This window comes from Haliotis rubra, unplaced genomic scaffold (assembly GCF_003918875.1).
Source record: "Haliotis rubra isolate DU_JTF1 unplaced genomic scaffold, ASM391887v1 Scf2000, whole genome shotgun sequence".
Taxonomy (NCBI): Eukaryota; Metazoa; Mollusca; class Gastropoda; order Lepetellida; family Haliotidae; genus Haliotis; species Haliotis rubra.
In genome coordinates this window covers 34,541-52,371 of record NW_025766005.1, presented here as the reverse complement: position 1 = coordinate 52,371, position 17,831 = coordinate 34,541, and the positions used below count along the sequence as shown (strand labels likewise).

Sequence of the window (17,831 nt, the reverse complement as noted above, 5' to 3'; positions counted from 1 at the left end):
TTACTATCATCAACTCAGGTTTTTTCTTTGCGCACAAAACTGGTAGCAAAACACAATTCGTATATTCATTTGGTAAGATGAAACACTCCAAGTCAAAGTGCAACTGCGACGAATTGTTTTAATCAGAAAAGGTCATGTGTACAGAAAGAAGACAGTTTCTGACGGTTTCATAGTGTCATAATCGATATCGTTGTAGAACAAAGGAAGGCGGAAAGTTTTACAAAGAACGAGCGTTACGAGGTCAGCTTCGTTAAAAGGTACGGTTGTCTCGCAATGTTTTTCGATGTCCATTTTAGGAGAATTACTTTCTCCATTTTGACAGGTTAATCCCTGGCAGATGACGACACTGCGTTCGGGAGGCCCTGCAAAAAATATAAACAATGATCATCAGTGTGCGAAATTTACGCTGGTCCTGTGGTGCCTGGCTAGTAAAAATTCACCAGGACCACTAAAGTCCTGGTGGCCAGTGAATTTTAAAAGTAAATCTATTATTTTGGACCAGTGAAGTACAGACATGACCACTAATTATGGTCCACCCACTGGTCCTGTGGCCTAAAAAAAAGTGGGACATTTTTAAAAAGGTTTCTTCCCCTCATCATGCCCATGTCATTGTACTAAAGCGTCTCAGAAACATACACGTGTCTGCAATATGACTGTTATTGCTTAGATAATTAAAAAAATACCAACAATTACAGAGAAATAATGTCATATAAATTCTGGAAGAATTACGCTCTCGGGCAACCCAGCACCTATACCTACATCCCTTATATTGGACATTGTTCTCTCACCGCTTAAAGACATCACGTGGAAGGACTTTGACGTTGCTGTTGTCGCAGATGACACGTGCTAACGACGTCCTCCGTATCTCAGTTAACTGCGCTAAAATGATAATAACAATAAGAATAAGAAGATGAATGTCAGTGTGTATTTATATTGGGCTAACTTCCACATATCATACAGTGTTGCATTATTACTCCAGTCTATGGCCAAGTCTGCCTGTGAGGCGTCAGGTACTTAACAGTCCTATGACCATCTCATCCCACCGGGTACCCATTCACTGCTGGGTGATCAGATCCAATTTTGAACAAAGTCACCTTTGTTGTTCAAGTGATTTGTGACCTGTGCTCTTTCCACAGAACCACAAACCAGCACACTACAGTTAGTGAATCAGTTGGATTAAATTAAATTCCACTTTCAGTTCAAACCTGTGCAAAAACCAGACCATTTACTGATAGTCCTCAACAGATTGCAAAAGAACAAATCTCGCAGGTTTCACAGTCAGTGGTGAGCCAGACCACTGTCGTTCTTAGCTTGGTTGGTTTCTTGTTTTACGCCGCACTCAGCAATATTCCAGCTATATTGCGGTGATCTGTAAATAATCAAGACTGGTCCAGACAATCCAGTGATCAACAGCACGAACATCGATCTACGCAATTGGGTTACGATAACACGTGTCAACCACGTCAGCGAGCCTGACCACTCGATCCCGTTAGTCGCCTCTTACGACAAGCGTAGGTTGCTGAAGACCAATTCTAACCCGGATCTTCACGGCTACGTGTTTAGGAAACGGGTCATCATCCCTTTATAGGTTGTATTCAGCCTCCAGTCAGATACAACTAGTGAGATGTCCCCTACAAGAGCTTAGCCGTACCGCCGGGCAGAACAACAATAAAAATGTCGGCCTTGAACAGTTTTCACGTTCTACTCTATGGGTCATCTTCATATTGCAGGAAAGCCCTTGATGCCGGTCTTTGAGGACGTTGCGTATTTTAGGGAAACAAACAAAACCTAATGTTATAAAACATTCAAGGAAGACTACTTTCCCCAACAGAGACGCTTTCAATATCAATTGTTGGAACATATTAGCAGAGTCCACTATCGATGTTCTGTACATTACTGGCAAACTAAACTCCTACCTGCAGTGAAGATCCGTTCTTTGTCAGCTCTCTCATACCAGAATCGATCCCCCAAGCGTAAGTTTTCAAACTGTTTAGCCAGTATAAAGCCAAATGTTGGTCCCAACAGTCCTCGCTTTACCGGCTTCTCCCTCAAACCGCCCACGAACAAATCCACATCGTTCACGCAACTACAATCAAAACATGGAAAGGAAACTTGATACGAAGTGGCAGATTTTTTACAACTGTTTAAGTGAGGAAGAACTTTGAGGTAAAACGTAATCGCTATTCACAGCTAGACACTTGTTTCAGGATGACGTTTGAACTAGAAACGTCTTTTCATTACACGCGAAAGAGGCTGTCCGTTGTCTTTTCCTGGAATCATCAAAACCAGTAAAATACCGCATTGCTTTAGCTTTAATTAATTAATAAATAAATAAATAAATAAATAAATAAATTCTGCTTATGTTGCTTTGCGTCATGTCCAAAAAGTCAAAATGTTTCATGACAGGAACCTATTTTAGAAAAGAATGTTCTATGCGCGTCTACCATATGTACTCCTGGTCTGATATGATGACACATCCGTGTTTTTTACTACTCACGCATAACACGTATAACATCCTACTGCAGTACCACGTGTTGTCCAAAGCATTATTATTATAATTGTTTGACCCTAAATGTTATCTGACCGTACTCATTGGAACTGGGAAACGGCAACAGTCAAGAAACTGATAAGAAGTATATTATACGATCATGGACTGTAACAGGTGGACTATCAATCTGATGTGAGTGAGTGAGGTTTTACGCCGCTTTTAGCAATATTCCACCAATTTGCGACGGGCCTTTACCTATTGCACCCATCTGGGGAATCGAACCGGGGTCTTCTGTGTGACAACTAGGCTACCCCGCTGCACATCAGTGTGATGTACCATACCTCGGTGAAGGTCACCCAGATCATAAACACCTGGTACCTGCATCCCCAACATTAAGCTGACAACTATACTAATACTGGCAAACAAGGATAAGTTAAGCACCGACCTGACAACTGACCCGTATTACCATGTATGAGTGCCGTCAACTGGCGCTTGCCATTGTTAGCGAAGGGGCCCCAGGTTGTCCGCGATCAAGTGTAGTGTGACTTGCTACACTGGCGTGAGTCTTACGAGCAAGGCGTGTGCTACGCACGGAATCAATTTCATCGTCATGTAATGCACGTGCACTAGCCTACATCTGCTCTACCTTTCACAAACCAAATGGGTTTGCTCATTGTCGTGCACCGCCTACTTCTCGTTAACGCGTTCTCTGCGCCGGGCCAACTTATCCTTGTTTCCCAGTAATCAACGTTTTGTTTGTGGAATTCTGTTTCTAATAAACATAGTCATATTATTGGCATACAACGGCTCAAAGTTGAGTTGCGCTCAACCCACTTTGACATGGTAAGTATGTACTTACCTATACAGATCCAAGGCACATTTTGGTACCGTGAGATCATCACTAAATAGTTTCTTCACAGCAGGGACCTTTGATATGTGGTTAACGAAGTCCAAGTATGGGGGCAATCCGTGGTCTCGTCCTCTTTGAATGTTCAACGATACAAGATCGAAACCTATACCCGACTCAACCGTGTTTTCAAACAGGTGATCGACGATGCCTGTAATATAACGTACAACATACGTACGCACGCACGCACGTACATACAGACAGACCTTGTGCTCAATCAGGGAATCGAACAAGTCAGAGTCATACTCGTTCTCGTGTGTTTAACCACAGAGGGATTCGTTTACGCCCACTTGCACAAAGCGTTCTTAGAATTACGTCTATCTTAAGCATGTGTTAGTGAATGGGAGTTACGATCAAGATCGTAAGTTACGCTAAGATCGCTTTGTAAAAAATCGGACCCTGCATCGTTGTGTGATGTTGACCCACATTATGCTAAAACACGTTGATTGATATCCTTAAGTCTGTGTTAGTGAATGGGAGTTACGATCATCGTAACGTTAAGATTGCTTTGTGAAATCGTGCTTTGCATTGTTGCGTGATGTCCATCCGCATTAAGCTAAAACACGTTGACTGATATAACCGAAATACCGTTCTAAGCGGCATGGAGACCGAGTCTATCACTCACCTTGAGTAAACGCTTTGTCGGTTGCCTGACTGCTCCAAGTCATTAGTCCATCGAGAACGTCATCGTAGCCATTGGTCACAAACGAGGTGTCAAAGAACATCTTTCGTATCTCCACTTTTCTTTTGCCCTTTACAGCGTATTCTCTAGCAAGCTGAGAGTGACCAAACCTGAACGCCGCTGCCGCAAAACTGTTGAAGATGCCGGGGTTTACAGAGGCGTTGTACTGGTACTTGCCGGACAGGTCAAAGAGTTTGTACATTTCGCCGAGAACATGTGGGAGCCAGGCTTTGTAGGTGATGTGCTGCATACTAGCAATGACGATTTGACGTGCTTCCTGAAACAGTGTCTCGTCGTTCCATTTACGGTTCACAGTGGACAGCCTCTTCGCAATTCGATTGTGTTCTCGCATCCAGACTGTGTGCATGGAAGTCAGGCCAGGGAACTCGTTCACTCGAACATCACCTGAATCGTGTAATTCCAGAATGATACGTTTCGCTTCTTTCGTAGAGATATGGTTCGCTCGTCACGCCGAAGGACCGGGTTCGATTCCCCACATCGGTACAATGTGTGAAGCCTATTTCTGGTGTCCCCCGCCGTGGTATTGCTAAATATTGCTAACAGCGGCGTAAAACTAAACTCACTCACTCACTCGTAGAAATATGTGTGAGTGAGTGAGTTGAGCTTTATGTAACTAGGCTGTTGACACTGCTTTTAGCCATATTCCAGCAATATCTCGGCGGTGGACACCAGAAATGGGCTTCACGCATTGTACCAATATAGTGATCGAATGCGGGTCTTCGGCGTAATGTATGTGGTGTGATGACCATATCTCGGTGAAGTTCACCTACATCTTAAACACCTAGTATCTGAATCCCCTTCTATAACTGACCGGAGGTTAAAACTACATTTGATCAATGATTACTCAAGAAGTAGGATATATCAAGGGCAATACATTCAAAGAAACATTACACAGTGTCAGATAATCAGAACACATGCTTACCTCGAAGACTTCACCCCCACGGTACCCGCAATACCAGATTGCAATACAACCTGTAATGACCATAACCAATCTTGTTTCGATACTGGCGGGGAACGGTACCCGCAATACCAGATTGCAATACAACCTGTAATGACCATCCGATACTGGTGGGGAATGGTACCCGCAATACCAGATTGTAATATCACCTGTAATGACCATAACCAATCCTGTTCCGATACTGGCGGGGAACGGTACCCGTAATACCAGATTGTAATATCACCTGTAATGACCATAACCAATCTTGTTTCGATACTGGCGGGGAACGGTACCCGTAATACCAGATTGTAATAGAACCTGTAATGACCATAACCAATCCTGTTCCGATACTGGTGGGGAACGGTACCCGTAATACCAGATTGTAATACAACCTGTAATGACCATAACCAATCCTGTTCCGATACTGGTGGGGAACGGTACCCGTAATACCAGATTGTAATAGAACCTGTAATGACCATAACCAATCCTGTACCGATACTGGCGGAGAACGGTACCCGTAATACCAGATTGTAATACAACCTGTAATGACCATAACCAATCCTGTTCCGATACTGGTGGCGAACGGTACCCGTAATACCAGATTGTAATACAACCTGTAATGACCATAACCAATCCTGTTTCGATACTGGCGGGGAACGGTACCCGTAATACCAGATTGTAATATCACCTGTAATGACCATAACCAATCCTGTTCCGATACTGGTGGGGAACGGTACCCGTAATACCAGATTGTAATACCACCTGTAATGACCATAACCAATCCTGTTCCGATACTGGTGGGGAACGGTACCCATAATACCAGATTGTAATACCACCTGTAATGACCATAACCAATCCTGTTCCGATACTGGTGGCGAACGGTACCCGTAATACCAGATTGTAATACAACCTGTAATGACCATAACCAATCCTGTTCCGATACTGGTGGCGAACGGTACCCGTAATACCAGATTGTAATACAACCTGTAATGACCATAACCAATCCTGTTCCGATACTGGTGGCGAACGGTACCCGTAATACCAGATTGTAATACAACCTGTAATGACCATAACCAATCCTGTTTCGATACTGGCGGGGAACGGTACCCGTAATACCAGATTGTAATAGAACCTGTAATGACCATAACCAATCCTGTTCCGATACTGGTGGGGAACGGTACCCGTAATACCAGATTGTAATACAACCTGTAATGACCATAACCAATCCTGTACCGATACTGGCGGAGAACGGTACCCGTAATACCAGATTGTAATACAACCTGTAATGACCATAACCAATCCTGTTCCGATACTGGTGGGGAACGGTACCCATAATACCAGATTGTAATACAACCTGTAATGACCATAACCAATCCTGTTTCGATACTGGCGGGGAACGGTACCCGTAATACCAGATTGTAATACAACCTGTAATGACCATAACCAATCCTGTTCCGATACTGGTGGGGAACGGTACCCATAATGCCAGATTGTAATATCACCTGTAATGACCATAACCAATCCTGTTTCGATACTGGCGGGGAACGGTACCCGTAATGCCAGATTGTAATACAACCTGTAATGACCATAACCAACCCTGTTCCGATACTGGTGGGGAACGGTACCCGTAATACCAGATTGTAATACAACATGTAATGACCATAACCAATCCTGTTTCGATACCGGCGGGGAACGGTACCCGTAATACCAGATTGTAATACCACCTGTAATGGCCATAACCAATCCTGTTTCGATACTTGCGAGGAACGGTACCCGTAATACCAGATTGTAATACCACCTGTAATGACCACAGTTTACCAGCATCAAAGCAGGAATGTCCAGGACCCTTCAAACAGGTGGTTGCGTTTGTAATAGGGAGGCGCTGGCCATTCTTCGTAGACGCCAGTTGTCCTGGAGACAGAATCATTAATGTGAGTGAGTGAATTTAGTTTTAAGCCGCTTTTAGCAATATTCCAGCAATATCACGGCGGGGACATCAGGAATGGGCTTCACATATTGTACCCATGCTGGGAATCGAACCCGGTTCTTCGGTATGACGAACGAACGCTTTTACCACTAGGCTATCCTACCGCAGAATTATGGAACTATTAAATGAGTGAAATGACACGAATCACCAGTTTTGGTCATGTAGGAGCTTGTGGATATAGTGGTTTCTATCCTCTGTATTACCCTGCGACGACTGACGTTCCAGCGTTATATTTATCAAGCATATACCGTGTGCAGTATATATTTACCCGAACCGCGTTTGTAGACTTTACGATAATAATGCTTTATTGTTACGTAAATTACAGCATATATTTACGCACCTAATTTGAGGGTTCGGAGTTTGAGCGCCTCTTCTTTGGAACCCCCGTAGACGTTGCTGCCGTCGATGTAGGCGGTGAGGGAGTTCAGCTGTTCTCGGTGACAGCTCTCTGTTAGCAGACACAATTTTTAACATGTATTTTTTCAGTAAAAGAGTCACAGCAATACTGTCAATGGCAAATGAAGTTGTAAGACTATTGAATGAAATCGATACGCAATCGATCTTTGGAATATTATTAAAATATTGATAATCATATCAACAGGTCTGTAAAGTTTGTGCATTTTTTTTAACATAAATCGTCAGACAGAACAAAACATACACCACACTAAATCATGACTAAAATGAAACAAACAACAAATTGTTATTTATTTGATTGTTATGTATTTCATACGGCTGTCACAGTGGTATTGTGGTCATTAAGTATAAGGGGCGGATCCAGAAGGACTCCCCCCCCAAAAAAAAAAAATAAATAAAAAAATAAATATAAATGAAAAAAAAATAAATAAATACACATTCCTGGATCCGGCCCTGAGTTTATGATGTTCCAATAAGTGTTTTCCCGTTTTGGTTACGCTTATAATTGTTTATTAAATTCCAGTTTTCAAGTGTATGCGTTCTTTCACCCTGCAATTAATATGCATTAATAACGTTGATATGTATGTGCATCTTTGTAGGGAGGAATCGATCTATGAACTATGTAGCTTGGGCAGCATATATTATGTCAATCTGAGCACCATCACTTATTTGCTAATCTTTTGTGCGTACGTGTTAATATACTTCCTTCGTCTGACATTTTCGTCGGACATCTCGACTCTTCTTTCTACCATTTCCACACATGGGTGAAGAGCAATGCAACACAAGTTACCACAGAGACCGGGTCTGTTGACATTCCAGTGATCATTATCAATCTTCGCATTTGGGGCATGATGACATGTGTCAACCAAGTCAGCAAACGTGACAACCCGATCCCGTTGCTGAAGACCAATTCTAAACCCGGATCTCCACGAGTGATCATATCAACATTCATATATAAGGTGACAGTGTTCACCTACCTGACGTGGTCTCCAGAGGCATCGACCGGCTGAACTCCATGCAGTTCTTGAACTGTCTGTCTCCTGCTGGTATAAGGATGGGGAAACAGGGGCCACTGAAATCATGAACGTTGTTGCAGAACATACAACTACGACTCGTACAAGGACTGGAATTGTGAGGCCGTCTTTACGCAGAGAACATTCCGTCGGTTATCTCTGTTCAACAACATGCCAGATCAGTATGGGAGGCAAGCACTAAATAAAGCAATGTGGAGATTTTGACTACATGATTCTGATTAAACAAGGCATTAAAGAATGAAGACCAGCAGATCCTGGCGGGACCAGGACTCGCAGCTTGGTGAGTGAGTGAGTTTAGTTTTACGCCGCACTCAGCAATATTCCAGCTATATGGCGGCGGTCTGTAAATAATCGAGTCTGGACCAGACAATCCAGTGATCAACAGCATGAGCATCGAACTGCGCATTTGGGAACCGATGACATGTGTCAACCAAGTCAGCGAAACTGACCACCCGATCCCGTTAGTCGCCTCTTACGACAAGATAGTCGCCTTTTATGGCAAGCACATGGGTTGCTGAAGACCTATTCTACCCCGGATCTTCACGGGTCCGCAGCTTGGACTGCCTTATCATTGCGAGCTATAATTGAAAATAAATGTCCATGATTTCCTTCAGCTAAAGATTTACCAATTGATACTGGTTTTATTGTGTTGTGTCTTAAATTGAAACACGTAATTGAGCTTCTTCGTCCACATAACCCAAAGAGCGCATGTTCCTGCTTTTAATAAGTATTAAAGAAATTAAGGAAAGATATAAAATGTATGATCAGCATATTATATCTGTTCTCTATTTTAGTGAACTTTTAGCCACTTCTGCTAGAGAACGTAACGCTCGACTGTGATACTTCTATGTTAAACAACAGTAGAGTTCTCAACACCTACATGACCAGTGATGATCCGGTTTAGAATCGGTCGTCAGCAACCTATGCTTGTAAGAGGCGACTAACAGGATCGGGAGGTCAGGCTCGCTGACTTGGTTGACACATGTCATCGTATCCCAACTGCGTATATTGATGCTCATGCTGTTGATCACTGGAGTGTCTGGTCCAGACTTGATTATTTGCAGACCGACGACATATAGCTGGAATATTGCTGAGTGCGGTTTTAAACAACCAACCAACCTACCAACCAACCAATCACTACTTACTCAGAGAGAGAGTCGCTGTGAACACCGTTCAATGCCATTCCGCTGCAACAGCTTTTGGCTGGAAGTAGAATTACAGATTCGAATAATACGCGCTGCTACTATTATCTATTCATGTCTTTAAGCGACGATGCAAAGGCTGTCCTATGCAAATACACTAGTTATAATATTATTGCGTTGATATTAAAGCTATATTACTCCTTTCAATGTTTTTAAGGAAATAGAGACACATTCTGGAGAACTCTTTGGTGAATTCCAGAAGAGGTCCAGTATGAGTATAACAGGGTCCATTTGATCAACTTTGTAAATTTGACTGTGTGAGTGATTGGGTCCAGTGTGGCATCCATTTCTCTGTAATGGGCAGGTGGCATAATCATTAAATTCCGTGATACAGCGGTGAATTAGTATGTTTGCTTTTGAAAACATGTAAAGAAAACAACATAAGTTCTTACAGTAATCACACAAATAATCTTTATTCATAACCAGATCAGCAGTGTTTTGTGATCATGTCAAAAAGACGTCGTTAGATTGCGCCATTTGGTAAGGTCACTTATTTTATAAGAATAATGGGAAATGACGTAAACCCGCTTTACGTTCGGTGGCATCAGAACACAACATGCGAAAATGAGGATCTGAGAATCGAATACACACCACTTCGCCTTGATCGATGCCTTAATTCATGTAATTTCAAACATTTGTAATATTCGAATTCCTGTTAGAAGTCAGCATACAAGTTGTAGCAGTATCACGGGGTATATTTCACAGGGTGGAAGCGCTGTCAGTGCGAAATGTGGAGTTGCCCCTAAAGCAACTCCATTTCCTCGCTGGACAGTGAAAGAAGAACATGTGGCGCAAGAGTAATGGTAAGTTTTCCCTCGCATTTTCAATATTTTTTCAAGTATATCGGGTTTTGCCATTTGGCAGACGGGTCTAAACTGTACAGATCTTTTATAATAGCTGACACTCTCTCTATTTATTGCAATTGCGCGTTAAGCGAGGGCACCCTCCTGAGTGTCGAAACAAGATCGCGGAAAATGATCGTTTCAACACGAAATATGACAACCTCATCAGCAGACACGCCTTTTTTTCTGAATTGCGTTGAATGTTTACGTTGAAGTAACTGTCAAATTCAATTCAAGTAACTGGATTTTAGAGCATGAACTGTCGAAATTCCACACTTGTTGATACCCTTGGAAACGGTAGTTGTTGTGATGGATGCCCTAAATGCTATGTTCACACTATCACGATTCGCGCCATGATTGAAACCGTGGTCTTAATTGTGGACTAATCGCGGTGATCCTATCAATCTTATCAGATCTTGAGGTCAGTCGTGGCAATCGTATTGATCGTAGAAATATTCTGAAGGGTTAAAACAATTTCTACGATCAACACAGTTAATCGTCAATCGTGATCATCGCATCAGATAGTATTGCATCATAACAAAGCGAACATATCACATCTAATCGTGCTTAGAAATCGTAGTGGTCGGAATCAATCGTGGACAAGACAAACACTGCGCTATGTTGAGATGTGTAGTGATCTCCCACGATCTGTGACGGTCTGTCGGGTCCCATTGCTAACAACCTGACACGAATGATTCACGAGCAGATACGAGTTGATACGAGTAACTACGAGTAGATACGACTATTGACGCTTTTTCACGGACGCTCACGATCTGTTACGAGTTCTTGCGCCCATATATGTACTGGAAATCAGAATTACTGCGCCTTCAGGAGTTCCCTCTGATCCTTCGCATTTGCTCTGGCTGATTTGCGAGGTGCAGGAGGTTGATCCACATCTAGCCAGTCCACTTAGTCCTCCATGCCCCTTGGATGACATGTTGTTTTCATCCTCGTGGTCCGCCTATTGTGCTGCAATGTCTGGATGCCTCAGCCTCAATCGGTTGTGCAGAACCACTGTCCCCTCCACTATGAGGAGACACCTGAATCTATTGGCCAGGATCCCAAGGGCATTTTCCACCATTCTCCTCCCTCTTGCGAGTCCTCTCCTTCCTGGACATCCTTCTTCTGCTGCATGGCTTCATTAGGCAATTCCTGAGAGCGAAAGGTGAAGAAGGGTATGTCTTAGGTTCATCAGGGCTTGCAGTCAGAGGGTAGGGTGGGGGAAGTCCATGCCGTTGACCAGCCCCGAGTCGCCACATATCGTAGCATCTGACATGTGTCCTTTCCTAACAAGCTCGATCCACACAAACTTGTAATCTGCATCCATCAGAGCTAGGAGCGGTATCGAAACGACGCCCTTGTAACTGACTGCCAGTTTGAGGTGGCTTCTTGACAGCAATGTGTTTGCCATCCAGGGCCCCAATGGCGTGGGATATATCCATCTATGTTCAAACTGGTTAGCTACGGCTGTCCAGGCTTCAGGGGTCACAGGTAGGCTAAACACAATTGCCTGTGTGGAACACTTCTGGAGCCATCTCTGAGATGGTGGACACTCCACACCTGAAGGCATACGCAAGAGACCCATAGTTGTCTCCAGCCTCAAGGTGCCTAGCTGTGACTGCCAGTTTCAGTCCAGGTGAAAGAGGTTGCCTGAAACTGGTGACTTCCTGATCGATTGCTCGGGCCACCCTATGCAAGACTTCATCGAAGAGCTGTGGTGTTAACCTTGTGTAGTTTTGGAACGCTACTGGATCCTCTAACTTCAAATTGGTGTCTAGGCGTCTGGAGAACTGACCAAACTGTTATCCCCTCTCTCTATGAGCCATGGCCGCACTCAGGAGTGCCTGACTGCAGCTCTCCTGGCCCTTTGTGGTTGGAGTTTTAGCTGGTCTGGCTGCTGCTCGTCTTGTGTCATTTGGATTTCTGCTTTAACAACGGCCATTGACTTGTCCATATCGCTGGTGCCACCGGTGGGAACACAACATTGGTTAGATGTCCCTTGGTTTTCAGATGCTTAGTGATGTACTTTACCCGAATGTGCAATACTAATATCTGAGTGATAGTATGAACAATGTACATACTTTGGAATAACCTGGGCCCCGTTTCACAAAGCTCTCGTAGCGCTACAACTATCGTAAGTCATTGTTACAGTATAGTAAGTACACATGCTACGAGAAAAGTTACGAGATTTTGATCTTATGAGAGCTTTGTGAAACGGGGCGCAGGATTGGGTTATTCCTGGGGTAGATGTATATTTGTATGTTTGTTCATACACTTCTGATCGTACATGATATTTTTTTACATTATATCCCTGTCAGGGTACAAACTGTAATGTGTACAATCGTGCTTGATGATACAAAATCGTAATATATACGGCAAAATACGCCAGGTAGGCATGTCTACAACAGAACGTTCTTCTTCACAACAAATATCTCTGGAATAGCATAGCATAGACTTACGACTGTCGTGGAGCTAAAGTTGCTTTGTACAACGGCACCCTGGGAGTAGGATAAATACGTTTTAGGTTTTTAATGTAACAGCTAGTATAGTGCTGACAAATGGTGAACAACAATCTCAGTATCAAAGCCCCACTACTCTGATCCTGGCACGCCAAAGGGACACAACTCCAAAGAGCATTAAAGCGGCAAAGACCCTGGGTTCGATTCCCCACATGGGTACAATGTGTGAAGCCCATTACTGGAATCTCGTGGTATTGCTGGAATATTGCTAAAAGCAGCGTAAAGCCACACACTCTCACACTCACTCGGAATGTTCTCTGTTCTCACCGTCAGTCTTCGGCGTCGCCGTGAGGTCGTGGTCCAGGAACTGACCCCACTGCATCATCATCTGACTGAACATCCTGTCCTGCGTACTCGTACTGTCGAGGTTGAAACACTCCACGCTGACCTCCCGGGCGCTAGGGAGGGGCTCTGTGTTACCTCCGAACAACCGAGGGCTACCATTATCTAATAGGAAGACAAACTGATCGTTACAAACTTACAGTAATTCACATTATTACCTGCATTCACGCACGTTTAGTATTCTTCAGGGGCGGGGCGGTAGCCTAATAGTTAAAGCGTCCGCTCGTCACGCTTAAGACCCGGGTTCGATTCCCATCATGTGAAGCCTATTTCTGGTGATATTACTGGAATATTGCTAAAAGTGGCGTAAACCCTTACTCGCTCACTAGTATTCTTAATTTGAAATTATATAAAATTACATTAATTTATGCAGCTTACTTTTATTCATAATGCATTTTCGCGAACTGGTAATAATTTCATGAACACGTTTCTAACAAAACCTGAACCTTATTACGGACTAAGTCTTTTTCAGAAATTTCGTATGAATATGGATGAATGTTGCTATGACACACAGAAGGAGGTATCGTGTCATTAACACTGATAAGATCGAATATCCTTAACTACTAACTCAGTGTGCGAAATTTACGCTGGTCCTGTGGTAGCTGGCTAGTAAAAAATCTCCAGGACCACTAAATGATAAGTTTGGATTGGTCCTGGTGGCCAGTGAATTTTGTATTGATAGTTAAGTAAATCTACGAGTGTTATTTTGGACTAGTGAAGTACAGAGAGGACCACTGATTATTGTCCACTCAATGGTCATGTATCTAGTGGGAAATATTGAAAGGTTTCTTTCCCTGCAAAGTAGTCATTAGTCAATATTATCGGTCATGTCGAATGTGAATCTAGAAGCTGTTTCGTAAAATCATTCAGTTTTGGATTAAGATGTTCAATATTTCGAAAATATAGATCTATGCATACTCACCATCGTCATATTTGGGGTCAAGGATTCTCCTGAATGCTTGTAATGGCGCTCCCCAGTTTGGATTCTTAATATTGTTGCACACGCCATCTAGCGGCCGGTATTTCAGCTTCCTGTCACATTTACTGAAAACAAACAAACGAACAAAACATTCATGCAGAAGTTAACCGTATATGAAGATAAGCGGAAAGAAATAAACTTACAAATTGTCTCCAGTAAAATTAACGATTATTTACTGTAAAAAAAATCCGCCAACAAATTTTTAATATATGTTTTAAACTTCAATACACTTTAACGTTTCATTGGTTAAACCAACTCTCAGTGTTCGGCCAACAAAGTACAAACTATGTTCAGACACAAAAACACATCTGCTACCCGCCGTCAGGGCTATGGGGTAGCCTAGTGGTTAAAACGTTCGCTCGTCACGCCAAAGACCTGAGTTCGATTACCTACATGGGTACATTGTGTGACGCACAATAACAGTGTATAGTTTTGAAATATTGTTAAAAGCGGCTTAAAACCACACTCATTAACAAAAGCTGTTATCTTCCATTGATGTGGAGGAATACAATGCCAAAAAGCAACAGACATGAATGAAATGGTGAGTGTATGATGCATACAGAAAAAACACAGATGGATGGTAATACATCAGCCAATCCCTACCTTGCGATTCTCTCGCTCAGTCTCGCCCTTTCTCGCGCGAGGATGACTTCAGCTTTATTGCCTTCGTTGAAGGTCTTCTCGGCCTCGGTATTGGTCTCCATGGCGTCGACAATTTCTGGTATCATCTTGTGCACAGTTCTCCAACCGCCTGTAAACATCGAAGTGACCAGGAATCAGTCAGCTGAAAAGCTGTTTCAGTAACGCAAGGGCAGGTCACCCCAAACTGGTTAAACTCAGGAGTTCGGGCATGGAACCCGAAATAACCAGTTCCGTAATCTGGAATCTGGATTTGTATGTTTGTTGTTGAACGCCGTTCTCAGCAATATTCCAGCTATATGGCGGCCGCCTGTAAAACATCGACTCTGGACCAGATAATCCAGTGATCAACAGCATGAGCATCGATCTACGCAATTTGGCTATGATGACATGAGTCAACCAAGTCTGCAAGTCTGACTATCCCATCCCGTTAGTCGCCTCTGACGACAAACATGAGTTGCTGAAGATCAATTCTAACTGGAATCTTGAAACCACAATAACATTCTGATATCCCCGGAGAAGTATCTCTGCAATAGGACTTGATCTAAAAATAGACCTTTCGAGGAATGTACAGAATGTATACTGAGAGGCATTTTATATCAAACACGGCGGATATGTGTATCCAACAAATATTCATTGGGAATCATATTCGGAGTGTTACTGCAGGGATCATGGATACAAGGAGTCTCGCCTTCTCATCTTAGTGTATGTGTCTCCCGATAACACGGGACGGTGGGGTAGCCTAGTAGTTCAAGCGTTCGCTCGTTACGCCGAAGGCCCGGGTTCGATTCGGAAAAGAGGTACATTGTGTGAAGCCAATTTCTGGTGTCCCCCGTTGAGATATTGCTGAAATATTCGCACTCACTCCCTATGCCACCATGGTGCTTGTAAAAATTCCTTAAATCATTTTGAGTCAAAGAGTTGCATCACTTTGGGCATTGCATTGAAAGAATATTGAAAGTTGAAGTCCATAACTCCTTGAGTTTTAGGGCGTTTGGGTAGCCTAGTGGTTTTAGCGTCCGCCCGTCACGCTGAAGACCGGGGTTCGATTTCCTACATGAGTAAAATGTGTGAAGCCCAATTCTGGTTTCCCACATCGAGATATTGCTTGAAAATTGCTAAAAGAGGCGTAAAACCATAGTTACTCACTCACTTTGAGTCTTAAACCATTGTAATGAACCAGTGACGTTCACAGAGAGAGTTCCGATGCTACACGACCAAACTTGCTTGGAGAATTACATCACTTAGAATGTACTAAATCTAAAGTAACACAATATTATAAGCCACCTGTATCTAGTGGATTAAATCTGAATGGTCCACTGAATAAGTCGAAAGAGCGAGATGTTCAGATTCCAATACAATATAGAGAGACATGTAACAGTAAACATTATTACTATTTTGTCAATACAGTTGTATTGTTAAGCCCCTTTCATAAATAAAAAAATAAAATAAAATAAATAGTGTAATTGAGAAGTAAGATAATAATTTACCTGCAGCAACAATGATGCCTGCTAAAAACAGCGTTGTCAGTAACATCTTCGTCACTGTCTCTTTCACCAGGAGCTGCCTCCCGCACTGAAGTCCTGTGCAATACGCACGTTTATATAGCGTTTGGAGCCTACATCATTGATGTTTGTGAAGCGGATGTGTGTATGCCTTAATCCCATTGGCTGAAATGCATTGATTTCCAAATAACGTCGCGTGGAAATGCTTTTCAAATGAAAAAAGCAATACTGTATCAGTCGTATGAGAAATGATACGTGGCACTCGACAACATTCACTGCAGTTTGTCCGTCGTCTCATGAAGTACCCTTTAATCCAGAATTTACCCTTCCCAGTGATATTGTCCGGATTAACAAGGTTCCGTAATAATGAATTATTTGTACGAAGTTGTATAATTTAATCATGCTTATCCTTTTTCTTGTGGGTTCTGATCTCAGATACGCCTTGGTCATGTTTAAAGGTTTGTCAACATTATTTCGGTGCTTGTGAATTTCTCCAAATTCATTTGTTCGTCTGAAAAAGGACAACAATTATAAAGGTCAATTTGAGGAATTTCCTCAGACATTACGATGATCATTCATACACTACATTTGGAAACGTCCTCCTCGTGCCTGTAACAAAACTGAATTGAACTTGAACTCCTCTCTGAGATTGCTAATACCAAGCCAATATTTTACCAACCTGATATTCCACTGACTTGTTTCAAAAACTTTCTGTAAATGTAAGTAAACCCTTCTTGATTTCCAGTAACGGGTTGTCAGTAAGCCATATGTATATTTCCCCGCTCTTTTGCTTTTTATAACACTTTATTCTGATACGACTGTGTGACGATTACATTTCATTGATAATGTTTACAGTACGTAACAGAGAGGTCACCAGTGATCATACCACAACAGTCAGTGAGTTAGTGAGTATGGTTTTTACGCCGCTTTTTAGCAATATTGCAGCAATATCACGGCGGGGGACACCAGACATTGGCTTCACATATTTTACCCATGAGGGCATCGAACCCGGGCCTTCGGCGTGACGAGCGAACGCTTTGACCACTGGGCTACCCCCGCCGCCCTCATACCACTACAGGCTGGTAACAGTGTTATAAATTTTGGCAGGGGCTTGTAGTGAAATTTATATCATGAGCTGCTCGCTGACTTGGTGGACAAATGTCGTCATATCGCAATTGCTTAGATTGATGTTCATGCTGTTCATCACTGGATTGTCTGGTTAGGGTCTCTATTATTTACAGACCGCCGCTATATAGCTGGAATATTGCTGAGTGCGGCGTTAAACAACAAACAAACAAACAAATAGAAATGACCCGCCAAATCCATGGCCTGG

General features: G+C 42.8%; 1 protein-coding gene across 1 annotated transcript; it reads right to left on the bottom strand.

The window, feature by feature from the left end:
* Positions 1 to 98: 98 nt before the first annotated feature.
* LOC124275657 (peroxidasin-like) lies at positions 99 to 16,592 on the bottom strand. The gene is made up of 13 exons (XM_046711281.1): positions 16,484 to 16,592; positions 14,958 to 15,105; positions 14,298 to 14,419; positions 13,301 to 13,480; positions 9,616 to 9,673; positions 8,414 to 8,508; positions 7,363 to 7,470; positions 6,854 to 6,946; positions 4,021 to 4,482; positions 3,348 to 3,546; positions 1,917 to 2,086; positions 789 to 879; positions 99 to 362 (listed from the first exon to the last, which is right to left on the bottom strand). Exons 1-13 carry the CDS (start codon positions 16,527 to 16,529, stop codon positions 302 to 304), a joined length of 1,833 nt encoding a protein of 610 aa, XP_046567237.1. The 5' UTR covers positions 16,530 to 16,592; the 3' UTR covers positions 99 to 301.
* Between the last annotated feature and the right edge of the window lie 1,239 nt (positions 16,593 to 17,831).

What these genes read in the sequence shown, in the direction of transcription:
- LOC124275657 (XM_046711281.1), bottom strand. Translation starts at nt 16,529, where the DNA reads ATGTTACTGACAACGCTGTTTTTAGCAGGCATCATTGTTGCTGCAG. An exon ending in ACTCCGAACCCTCAAATTAG is followed by an intron (nt 6,947 to 7,362) that starts GTGCGTAAATAT and finishes TTCTGTCTCCAG; the next exon opens with GACAACTGGCGTCTACGAAG. An exon ending in ACATTCCTGCTTTGATGCTG is followed by an intron (nt 4,483 to 6,853) that starts GTAAACTGTGGT and finishes TACACGATTCAG; the next exon opens with GTGATGTTCGAGTGAACGAG.